At 33.9% G+C, this 12,073-nt stretch overlaps 1 protein-coding gene across 10 annotated transcripts; it reads right to left on the minus strand.

The window, feature by feature from the left end:
• Nucleotides 1–1,027: 1,027 nt before the first annotated feature.
• On the minus strand, nucleotides 1,028–10,922 carry LOC114297160 (K(+) efflux antiporter 2, chloroplastic). 10 transcript variants are annotated; one of them, XR_014348054.1, is made up of 8 exons: nucleotides 9,805–10,922; nucleotides 5,263–6,458; nucleotides 4,042–4,095; nucleotides 3,803–3,861; nucleotides 2,983–3,199; nucleotides 2,701–2,757; nucleotides 1,561–1,635; nucleotides 1,028–1,462 (listed from the first exon to the last, which is right to left on the minus strand). XR_014348054.1 is itself a non-coding variant. In XM_082901076.1 (7 exons), exons 1-4 carry the CDS (start codon nucleotides 9,958–9,960, stop codon nucleotides 3,187–3,189), a joined length of 282 nt encoding a protein of 93 aa, XP_082757202.1. In that variant the 5' UTR covers nucleotides 9,961–10,922; the 3' UTR covers nucleotides 1,028–1,462; nucleotides 1,561–1,635; nucleotides 2,701–2,757; nucleotides 2,983–3,186. The 10 variants fall into 10 exon arrangements, 4 of the variants coding, with proteins under 4 accessions (XP_082757202.1, XP_082757198.1, XP_082757220.1 ...); XR_014348053.1 differs by having other exon boundaries at nucleotides 4,042–4,167; XR_014348056.1 differs by lacking the exon at nucleotides 5,263–6,458 and having other exon boundaries at nucleotides 4,042–4,167.
• Between the last annotated feature and the right edge of the window lie 1,151 nt (nucleotides 10,923–12,073).

Genomic DNA, 12,073 nt, shown 5'->3' on the forward strand with positions numbered 1-12,073 from the left:
ACGTAAATTATATATATACACACGCACAAAAAAAAAAAAATATATATATATATATATATATATATATAAGGGTTAATTACAAAAGAACTTCAAAATTTCCCGCATTTTTCACTTTAAACTGCAAAACAATTTTTCGTTACTTTACACAGACAAAGATGAACATAAGAAGCATGTTGAGACACAAATGAAACTCTGAACTTTAACTTGTCTAAATTGAAATACTGGGTTTCAAAATAAAAAATACGTAAAACCTTAGATTTTTTATTTTTATTTTTAAATTAATTCATTTTTTTTAGGTGTTCAAGATTTGGGCCTAGTTTGGGTAAAACACCAACAAATTTGGGCCGGAATAGGTTTCAAAGACAAAAAACTATATGCCTTACTTTTTCGTCTTTCTCATAATTTTTAAAATTGAAAATTCAAGATTTATTTAATCCTCTTAAAAATAAGATTTATCTAAAAGCAGTGATTTCATGAAAGAGGATTGATTATATATATATATTTCCTTTGGACTTTTTTTGAGAAAAATATTTATATATGATTTTTTTTAGGTTAAACATATTGTTTTGGAAAATATATTTTGGCCTACTACTCATTTATTTGTATTAAAAAATAATTTCAAGTAAGAATATCGAATTTTGTTATAGCTACAATTGGGAGGAGGAAACTCAAATCTCCACATTATCAATGGGCATCTTCAACTAATTGATGTGTCATCAATGTACTGATTTAATAAATCTCACCTTTGATGTCCTATAACAAATACATTAGTAACACAAATAATCTAAGATTTAGTCACCGCAACATAACTAAAATTGAAATTATCCAAACAAGCAATTATTAATACAATAGACAAACAAAAAGGAATCCAAACATGCAATAAGTTCCTGCCGATGAACATCCAATGCAATCAACCAATCCATAAATCTACACATTCTCACAAAAATAGTTTCTCTATATGTAGCATCATATCATTTTGACCATTTGCATTATACAACATGATCAAAACTAACAGCTAAGAAAGTAATGTAAGATTATGGAATGCAATGTGATTAGTGAGATAAGAAAGTCCTTTTAGACAGTTTTACGAGGGCCTACCAAAATTTATCAGATCAAAATACAATTGAAGAAAGAAAAATAACAGCCACCCCTTTCACGCAGGGGGCATTATTAGAACAAAAATGTCCATGTGACTAATCAACAAATGCGTTTGCTATTGCCACTAATTCAACTATATTTCTATACAATTTATACCAAAGGGTTCAAGTAAACCGCTATACAGTTCATTGTGATATGTTTTTTAATATTATTATGTCAGTTCTTATCTTCGGGTGATGGGTTATATTACCAGTGTTCCTTCAGTGATTTGATTATCATCTGAAGAATCAAAGGGTTGAGATTTGGGTTTACTCATGATCCGAGAGTATCCATAACCGAGAGAGCCTCCACTTGCTTCAGAGAGCTACATGCAATATTTGATTGTGGTACCTCAGTCAAAATCCAGCATGATCAAAACTAACAAGACTAACCGAATTACGAAAACCAAACATTAATAAGTACCTCGGTAAGCTCAGAAAGATGGTGGGACCTAAACTTGTTGATAATAGCTTTTATTTCTGACATGGGCAGTTTAGCCTAACAAGGAAAAACAAGATAAAGTAAGAACATTCGAAAGATGCCAAACCAAAATAACCAAACTTCTGTAATGTTTTTGACTTTCCATAGCACATGCTAACAATTTCACAAGCAAGCATCAGCCAACAGTAGTAACTAGGGCTGCAATCGAGCCGAGCCAAGCCGAGCTTTAGTATGTTTAGGCTTGTTTATTAAGATTTTAACGAACTCGAACTCGAGCTCAATAAAAATTTAACGAACCGAGCTCGAGCTAAGTTGGCTTAGGCTTGACTCGAGCTTGAGCCTGTCATGAGCCTTAACGAGCCAAAAAATTTATAAATTCATACTTGCGTATGAGACTAAAGTTACAATTAAAACTTTGATTATACAATTTTATATACAATATATATAAACATTCTAAAAAAAAAGTCAATATTTTACCAAAATAATAATATCTACTACCACTATTATATAAATGTGCCATCTATAATTAAATATTATTTATATTTATATTTATATTTTTTAAATATATAAATAACATATTTATCTTATTTTTTATACATATTTTTATATTATTTAATATATAAATAATAAATATTAAACGAACCAGCTAACGAGCCGAGCTTTAGAATGTTTGGGCTTGTTTATTAAAAATTTAACGAGCTCAAACGCAAAAAAAAATTAATGAACCAAGTTCGAACGAGCTCCTACCGAGCCGAGCTTGTTCACGAACAGCTATGTTCATTTGCAGCCCTAGCAATAACAAGAGTTTGAGTTGCTGCATTGCAGCTGGCGGATCCATAAGATCAGATCCAAATGCCTTCAGTTTTCAATGCGTTAACTGAGTAAAATGCGTTTGTGTGTGTGTGTGTCTCGTGAAAGTGAAATTATATCATATAAATCACAAAACACTTTGGAGAAGCAACAGCCGCTTCTACTTTACGATCAAAGAACCAGCATGGACATAAAACAGGTGCTCAACAATGAAGACGATGTACACAAATAGTTAAATTGAGACTTAAAGGTAAGCATGTAGCAAGTCACTAATTCAAATTAAAATATCCAATAAGATGCACTGTTTTTTACCTGTGCAAGAACAGCAGCAGCTAGTTGGAGACTAGGTTCCAAGGTCTCGGGGACAACCTGTAAGAGTTTCAACTAAAACTCAAGATATGATGTAATTTGAACAAAAATTTGATCTTTACATAGATAATGCAAGATATATTAGTACTGATAAAAGATTTATACACAAGTCAAACAAGAATAATGAGATCCTCAAACATAATCCTAAAATAAAATTGTAAGATTAACCTATATAGGCAATTAGGAAGAGTGAAATAACTAATGAAAATAGCAACAAAAATGTACCGTTGTTGCTTCCGCCTTTTCCAAAATGAGGCCATGATCAACGTCATGAGCACAGACAAATGTCTTGACATTTGGGAAATACTTGCTCAAAGCCCACACTGTTCTATAGTTTGCACCGGGGGTATCTAAAGTTATTGCTGCTGCACATGCTCTTTCAGCACCAACTTTATGGAGCACCTCATGGCCAGGAATACAAGCAGCATGTCAGACAATGAACCTGCACAAAGCATATTTAAGTTTGAGCAGGATCATCTATCCCTCTCGACTACCAGCATCACCAAAATACACAGGAAGATCAAGTGCACAGCCAACTACTACTCAGTCACTGAAATGATGGAAAATCTAAAATCAGTTATCTGGATACTGTTGTAAAGTATTCTCATAACCATTTAACACATTCTCAGTAAGTCATGGACACGGTACCTTTTCTTTTTTGCCAATTTGCATTTATGTTAAAATGTTCACAGAGATTCAGGGAATATAAGTAAATATAGGAAAATATGGAACCAAAGGCTGGATAATCCTGGATATTCACTTCATAGACTTGAAATCCCCATGTTGTCCTTGGCAAGTAATACTAGATTTTATCATAAAAAATGGACGTCATAAAAAGACAAAGAAGGCATACCCCCAGAACAGAACTACATGAAATAGTCATCAAACTGGCATAGATTACCCAAAAGGAACTAGAAAACTCACACATCCCACACTCATATGACTAAGATTTTCAGCAGAATATTCAATCAGCAATCCCTTCTCTCTCTCAGCCCCAAAATTGACTTTATTCCAGGAATATCAATTCATTGTGATGGAAGCATACCTCCTCACATTAAGAGCAACAAATGGAATAAGTCGTTCTGAAAGAAGCTGCGCAATGATCTGAAAGAACAACATAAGGAAATACGACTCTTAGACAAAACATGATACATACATCCATACATGAACTACATTATTTTTTGGGGTACGAATCTATAAATAAACTACATTAAAAATGGATCCACCACAACAAATGATTTAAAACAAATTCATCAAAAAAAAAAATGCAAATAGTGACAATACCTGGCCAACACGTCCAAATCCACAGATAATGATATGGTCTTGCAAATCATCTGTCTGGAAACAAGCCAAAGGAAATCAACGATCAATACATTCAGTGAATATTTCGGTGTAATAGCAACATCAACCCTATATCAAAAACAGACAATTCATCCCATGGTCAGATGTATGGCTGCACTAGACATTAAAAACGATTTAAAATTATTGAATAAAAATTTAGTAGATCCTAGGTACAGTTGGACATACTATATTCAGGAGTTTGAATAGATTTAATAACGGATCATATCTTATACAAATATTGCAAGACCAAACTTAGTTTAGTGCGCTGACTTTATGGCAGCCAGTGGTTCTTCACCACCTTCATCCATCATCATCAAATATTTTTGCATGAACTCAAAATGGCAAGACTTCGAGAAGTAATATAAACACAAAATACCAAATGCAAGCGAGTAAGTGTTTACCAAAGATTTCTCAAATGCATAAGCACAGTGAGTTTATTGAAACCTAAGATCAAAACAAAATTCATACACATACATGGTTCAACATTAAAAAAGGCTTCATGATGTTGACAAAGAGACTTTTGAGAGCACATCATAAATATTTCCCCACATTCTAGTGCAATAACTAATAAAAATTCTTATAATACTTTTTTCTTTTGTTTTTTCTTTTTTTTTGGGTACAAAAATGGATATGCAAATAGGCTACTCCAACATATCCGCCAGGGAGTATTGCCCTTAGCACCTACATCATATCTGCAGGGAACTCCATTGCACTTACATTGGGGCTGAAGCTTAGGCCCCCCGCGTGCTCCAGTGCTAAAGAGTATGTTTAGTCCCAACAAGGGACTATGGAGACTCGAACCCCAGCCTTGAGCGAGAGATTCGAAGGTCTTATCTACTGAACCAACCCCTTGTTAGTCATACAACAAAAAAAATAAATAAAATAAAAATAAAAATTTCTTTTTTCTTTTTGATTTGCGCCTCCCATGATATAGTTAGAATGATCACTAGAAAATCTATGCTTCATTTTCCTAACCATGCTGAGTTTGAAAAGCTAAGCTACCTAGTAAGCCAATCCTGATTGACAAATCATATCCATAACTAACATAGTACCAATGAACTACAAATTATTATCTAGTGGAAATAAATAAATGAATTGAATTCTGTAAACCACCAATATAAATGCTTACTCAAATATCATCAAACTTGAAATTATGAATTCTACCTCACTCTCTAGAGGCTATGAAGCATGGACACTCCAAAATCGGTGCCGTGGCGGTGTCTGATACACGGACACGCCAGGGACACGAGGACACATACGGGACACGCCATTTGGTGTGTCCCTTTAATTTAATGAATTTTTTTGTAGGGGACATGGCGGGGACACGCATGTCCATATCAGGACATGGCATGGGACACAACGGAGCTAAATTTTAATTTTGTTATATTTATTTGGGGTCCAAGTGTAATATTTAAAAAGTAAAAATAAATAAATTAATTAATTAAAAAAAATCAACTTGCCCTAATATAGTCTATCAGTGTTGCTGAATTGAAGAGTAATCAATCAATTGAAGAGTATCATCAGTGCCCTAAACCAGTCGATCCACCACCTCCTTGAACCAGTCGATCCAGTCGAAGCTTCATCCAGTCGAAGATCGAAGACCTCCAGTCGAAGCTCCATCCAGTCGAAGATCGAAGCTCCATCAATCAATCGAACAGTCGAAGACCCTAGACGACTTCGAAGGTAAACCTCTCTCTCTCTCTCTCTCTCTCTCTCTCTCTCTCTCTCTCTCTCTCTCTCTCCTTGTCGAAGCTGAACGAAGCTAAAGACTTTTTTTTTTTTTAAATTAGATTTATATATATGTACAGACTGTTTTCAACCTTCGAAGACTTTTTTTTTTTTTTAAATTATAGGTTTATATATATATATACAGACTCTTTTCAAATTGAAGAGTGTTTATAGGTTTATATATATATATATATATATATAATTTGAACTATAGGAAAAATATATAATACATATTATAAGATGATATATACTTATACATATTAATTAAAAAAAATAAAATAAACACATATAGGTAAAATAAAATAAAATAAATTAATTAGAACACATTATTTAAAAAATATAATAATAAATAAAATAATTAATGTGTGTTAAAATAAAAAAAAAATTATAAAAAAATTAAAAAATTTGTCGTGTCCCCATTTTTCAGAAATTGCCGTGTCCCGTGTCCGTATGCGTGTCCGTGTCCGTGTTCGTACTTGTGCTTCATAGTCTACAGGTAACAAACTCCACACATCATGCAGCTCAAAACGAGAGGCTAGTAACTGGCCTCCGGCAGCTAACCATGGGGTGAGGGCAATTGATACCCCTACCACAAGAAACAGCAAAGACGACATCTGACAAGACATTATACCCTGCAAAAAAAGGCCAATTAGCAAACAATTAGTTGTGCTAACAATACTAATGGCAATAGTTACCATTTATATTGTTTTGTTTTATTTATCTAGTGTGGGAATACCAGTCCTACACAGTTTATTTATCTACTGTTATGTATTGAAGTTCACAAAAACATATATGTGTGTGTGTGTGTGTGTGTTGAAAAATAGGAATCAAAAGTGGAAAAAAAAGACCTAAAATAATAAAGGGATAGCATGAATTTCAGTCAATAATACTGGCTTCCATTCAATACACCACCACAGATTTGGTTAGACTCCCATTCACAAAATCAAACTCTCAACACCAATCCAGTCCTATGATCCTTTAAACATAAAATAACCTAAGGTTCACCCAATCTTGGTGGCCTATGTAACTTTGTCTAAATAAAGCCCACATCATTTTCAGACCTTGCAATGCTAAACTGACCTAAATTTAGTACTATATCACTTTCATATACTTTTGAGCAAGTGTTAAGTACTTATGCTGGTGCATTCTACTAATCAAAGACAAATGATATGGCATATCATCAGTGCATAATGGATAACTCGGATATGGGTGTAAGGTGCAGGTATGTGTCTAGGTGTTGGATTAATCTAATTCTCATGTCCAAGGACACCACAACATGACTAGATTTCATATTTCTTAAACATTTGTTTGTTTTGAATTTTTTTAGTATAGAATGGTATTTGGAACCAAAAATTGTTATGAATGAAATGAAGGTCTAATGCATAGTGATATAGTAAACTCAAACCATTTAGACATCCTTGTTTGGTGCATGTCCAACTATACATGTTGGATGCATTTCTCATATGGAACCCTTTCCCTTACACACGTGGCATGTCTATGTATCAAACACATCATATGGCTTGTCAAATTATTAATTATTATTTTTTGCAAGACATGTTGAGAATACTTCATGGACACACGTCCTATGTCTGGACAAGTCTCTTAGAAAACTGATTTGGGGTCAAAGTAAATATATGGAAATCGATGCTTCTCATATCTCTGTGCCCTAACTTAATATTCATATACATAGCAGATAAAAATATATATAAAATAAATAAATAATTTGTATCCCCCATGTTCATATCTTAATTTTTTTGAAAATTCCATGTCCCATGTCTGTACTCATGTCCAGGTCTCTTAGGCTGCCACTATGAAACCTAAAAGGATAAGCGAAAGCATTTCACTTTCACACTCAAAGATGGTAGGAGACTATCTAGAATGATTTGCAATTATAATAATAATAATAATAATAATAATAATAATAATAATAATAATAATGTGTCACAAACTCAATCGAGATATCAAATCCATTCATACATTAGCACCTTCTTAATAAGCCAACCAAATGGAAAACCACAAATATAAATTTTTTACTTTAAGCTCATATGACGGAAATCCATCTCTTGGACTGTGTTTTGATCATGGATTTGGGTTTTCAAATCTCCATCCAAATCCATGATCCAAACAGAGTCTTAGTCGATGCATAATACACATGGAAAATCATGGGTGCCTAAAATTTTGGATTTTAAGTTTTAGGAGACCTAAACCTCCAAGATTGTCCTAAAATGAATTTTCCTCCAGTATCAACTTTAAGGTGAATATACAATTCACACACCTTTTAGCTATGACATGTATGCACATATATACACATTTAAACAAGTAATTTATGTCTCACAAACTATGAATCCTATTATATGGATCACAAACCCCAATGCATTTGTAACCACAATATGCACACACCTTTTAGCTATGAATCCTATTATATGTGATTCTCATGTTCGCCTAGTTACAAACCAAATATTCATATTAAGTAATGCTCACTCACTGAAAATAAAATAAAGTCAAGTTTTTATTATGTGGGCCCACAGACATGATTGAATGCAATACCCAGGAATTAGTAAAATTAAACAAATAAATAAAACAAAACAAAAAAAGTAAGGCTGTGTTTGGAATGATTTCCAAACTATAATTCTATCCAATGTTATCAAACCCGGACCGGACCGGACCGGCCAGTTGGATCGGTTGAACCGAGAACCGGGCCTCGTTCCGGTCCGGTCAACCCCCTAAACCAGGAGTGGGGCCAAAACTGGGAAAAACCGATGACTCAGTGGTCAAACCGGCAAAACCGGTGACCCGGACCGGGTCGAGAGGGTCAGACCGGTCCTTTTTTTTATTTATTTTCTTTCTTTCTTTCTTATATATTTCAAAAGTTTGACTAAAAATTATTATTTTAAGAGTCTCCTCTCATAAGGAAAAGTCTCATTGAAAGCTTGAGAAGATTATGAAATTCTATTCCTATTTATAGGAAAAAAAATTTCAAAGAGAACTTACAAAATTCTATGTGGAATTCAATTAAATTATTTGAAACATATTGATTGGAGGGAGAGTTGAAAATTTCATTTCCCTCCAAAATTAAATCTAGCATTCAATCAATTTATTTGGAGGGAATGTTTAAAAAATTTAATTTCTTTAAAATAAGTGACTTTTTTTTTATCAATTATGACTTTATTAAATATTATTAATAAATACTATGCAACAATTTTTATTTTTATTTTTATTTGATTATTTATATATTTTTTTATTTATTTATAATTTATAATTATATTTTTTAATTATATAATATTAATTATGACGTCACGGTTCGACCGCTTTGTCCCGACGGTTGAACCGGTGACCCGTCCACCCGGTCCCTTTTCCGGTTCGCTCACCGGTCCGGTTTTGAAAACATTGATTCTATCCACACATTCTAACTTCATGTTTGGATATGACTTTCAAACTGTATTTCCAAAACTCTATAGAAAACTGTCTCAAGCGCGATTTTCAAAAAAAAAAATCAAATTTGGCCTAACCGGTCATCCCACAGGATGTCCCACTAATCGTCTGGCCGGTTGACCGAAATAGTGCAAATTTTTTTTTTGGCACATGTTAATTTTTATATATTAAAAAAAAATAGTCTCCAAAATTTTAAAAAAATTTTGTGCGATTTAATAGAATTTTGATTTGTGTGTTTGAATATGAGTTGTAAGTTTTTGTATAAAATATCATATGTCACATCAAAAATTCTCCACTCAATTCAAAACTCTTTCACCAAACAAATTTTCTACACTCAAATCATAATTTCAAAATTCACAAACTCAAAATACAACTCCTACTCTCAAATCATATTTAGAAAGCTCTACCAAACGAAGCCTAAAGCTTCGCTACATAAACCATCAACTATACAACAACGCTCAATTAGTAGACATTAATATGTGTTTGGGAGGACAAATCAGACAGAAAAATTTGCAAGAAAAATATTTAGTTCATAGAGAGGAAAACCTGATTAACAGCTTCACCAAAAGCCACAAATGCGAACTCTCCACCCGGAGCAAGTAGAAGGCCAACTCTTATCGCAGATATGATTGAAATACCAAAAAGTCTACCTACTACAGCAATATCCCCAGCCAGTTCACCATGCAAAGCCTTGCAATACATATACAATACAACACAGTATTAGAAGCCAAATTCTGAAGCAAAAACATAGCCACAATACTCGAACCCATCACAATCTGAAGAACAAAAGAAAATGACTTCCACACATCACTGAAACTGCCTAAGAAAGTCCCCAAGCAAGCCCACACAACCCTAATCACAGCCCCAAAAAATAGCATCAAATACAACGAAACTAGTCTCATCCCCTTCATCAAATACGTGCTCCACCACAACAGCTCGAACCCCCAATTTGATTCCATCACGACAATCACACACGCCAATGCCCAATTCACTTGCAAAAGAACTAATACCAGTAACAAAATCACTGAAACCACAACACAAAAATCCAGAAAATAATTCGAATTGTAATCAACATCAAGGCTTAGAATCTCAACCAGTTGGGCAACAAAATCACAAAAGAGGCAAAAACTATAAAGACGACGATTTAAGAGACGACTGTTGTGATGGCGAGGGTGATGAAGGAATAGAATAGGGATATGATGGCGGAGGCGAATTTGACAGGTCTACCGTACAAGTCGTGGTAAGTGATGTAGGTGATTGTGCTTATTGCGTAGAGAGAGAATAGGGAGACAAAGAGGGTGAAGATGAGGGGGAGAGCTAGGGTGTGGAGAGAGTAATCAGAGATTTGGGTTGGGTGGGAGGGGAGCATTCAGATTTGTTTGGGTTGGGATTGAGAGAGAGTAGTTTGGAAAGTTGGGTAGATGATGATAGAGAAAGAGATGGGGAAGAGGAAGAGAATTGTGAGGGCGAGGAAGTGGCAAGAGTGGGCTTTGATGATTCATTTTGATTCAAAGAGGACTCCCAAGAAGTTGTGGGTTGGGGCTAGGGTTGCCATGGGAGGTGAGCTTTAGAGAGAGAAAGTTGAGAGAGAGAGACCAAGTCTAATGGTCAAATCAAACGACTAGGTGTAAAATATTTGGGGGGTATTTTTGACTCTTTGGGTTAATTTGACAACACAGGTAAAAATTAAAAGTCAATTTTTAATCTATTTTGAACTAACCTATCACCCGTGCTATGCACGGGATAATTATAGGAGTAATGCTAAGGACCCCCAGTGACTGGGCACCCCCAGCACCCCCAGTGCCACATGGCACACTGGCTAAAGTCTAAAAAAAAAAAAAAAAAAGTTATTTTTTAGCCAATCAGCAAGGACCCCCAGCACCCCCACTAGGGGTCCAACGCATTTTCCTAATTATAGATATTTATATTTTTTTTAGATTTTTTTAATATATAAATTATGTTTTTTAAGATTTTTTATAAAAATAATTTAATAATTTTATCACTAACCATAGTATATAAGAGAAGTTGAAAAGGGTATTGCAGTAACTATACACAGATTGTATCTATAATTATTTGTATGAAGGGATTTTAAATGTTGATCAGGAGATTTTGACCAAATCAATAAATGTAGGCATGTGGAAAGACACGTGAATTGAAAAAAATTAATAAATGCTAATCAGGGGATTTTGACCAAATTAATAAATGCTGAGTTTTTTTTAATAAAAAATTAAAAAATTCAGATTGGATATTGAAGCTCCCACAGGCCTTGGGGTTAAAAACCCCATTTTGCTTAATATAGTATAGATCATATCATCTTTTATATTTTTTATACTTTTTTTTAAAAAAATCAAAAAATCAATTTTTAATCATCTTCCCAAAACACCCATTTGTTTCTTCGGTCAAGTAAGTTTAAAATGGCACCGTAATATGAAGTTTTGAGGGTTTAAATAGTGCAAATGAAACTATAAGACCATCTCCAATGTTGCATCAGATTGAGTATCAAATTTGAATTTGATGAAAAAAGTCACTTTTTCTCTCTCTAATAGTTTCACCAAACTGATATCAAACTGAGAACGGAGCAAAAGTTTCATTAAATTGAGGATTCGCGTGAGATTTCACCATTTTACTGTTCAGTAACGTTGGAGTGGGGCCCATCGGTCAACCGACCGGACGTCTGGTCTACTTCAATTTGCTTCAATTTTTGATTGGCCTGCGAACTGGTTGAAATGTTACTGAAACAAAGGGATCTAACAAAGGAAATGTTGATTTTCTACCCTTCAACAAACTGACTACTCACGATGATGATGATAATGTT

This window comes from Camellia sinensis, chromosome 1, assembly GCF_055761805.1.
Source record: "Camellia sinensis isolate YWXY chromosome 1, ASM5576180v1, whole genome shotgun sequence".
Classification (NCBI taxonomy): Eukaryota; Viridiplantae; Streptophyta; class Magnoliopsida; order Ericales; family Theaceae; genus Camellia; species Camellia sinensis.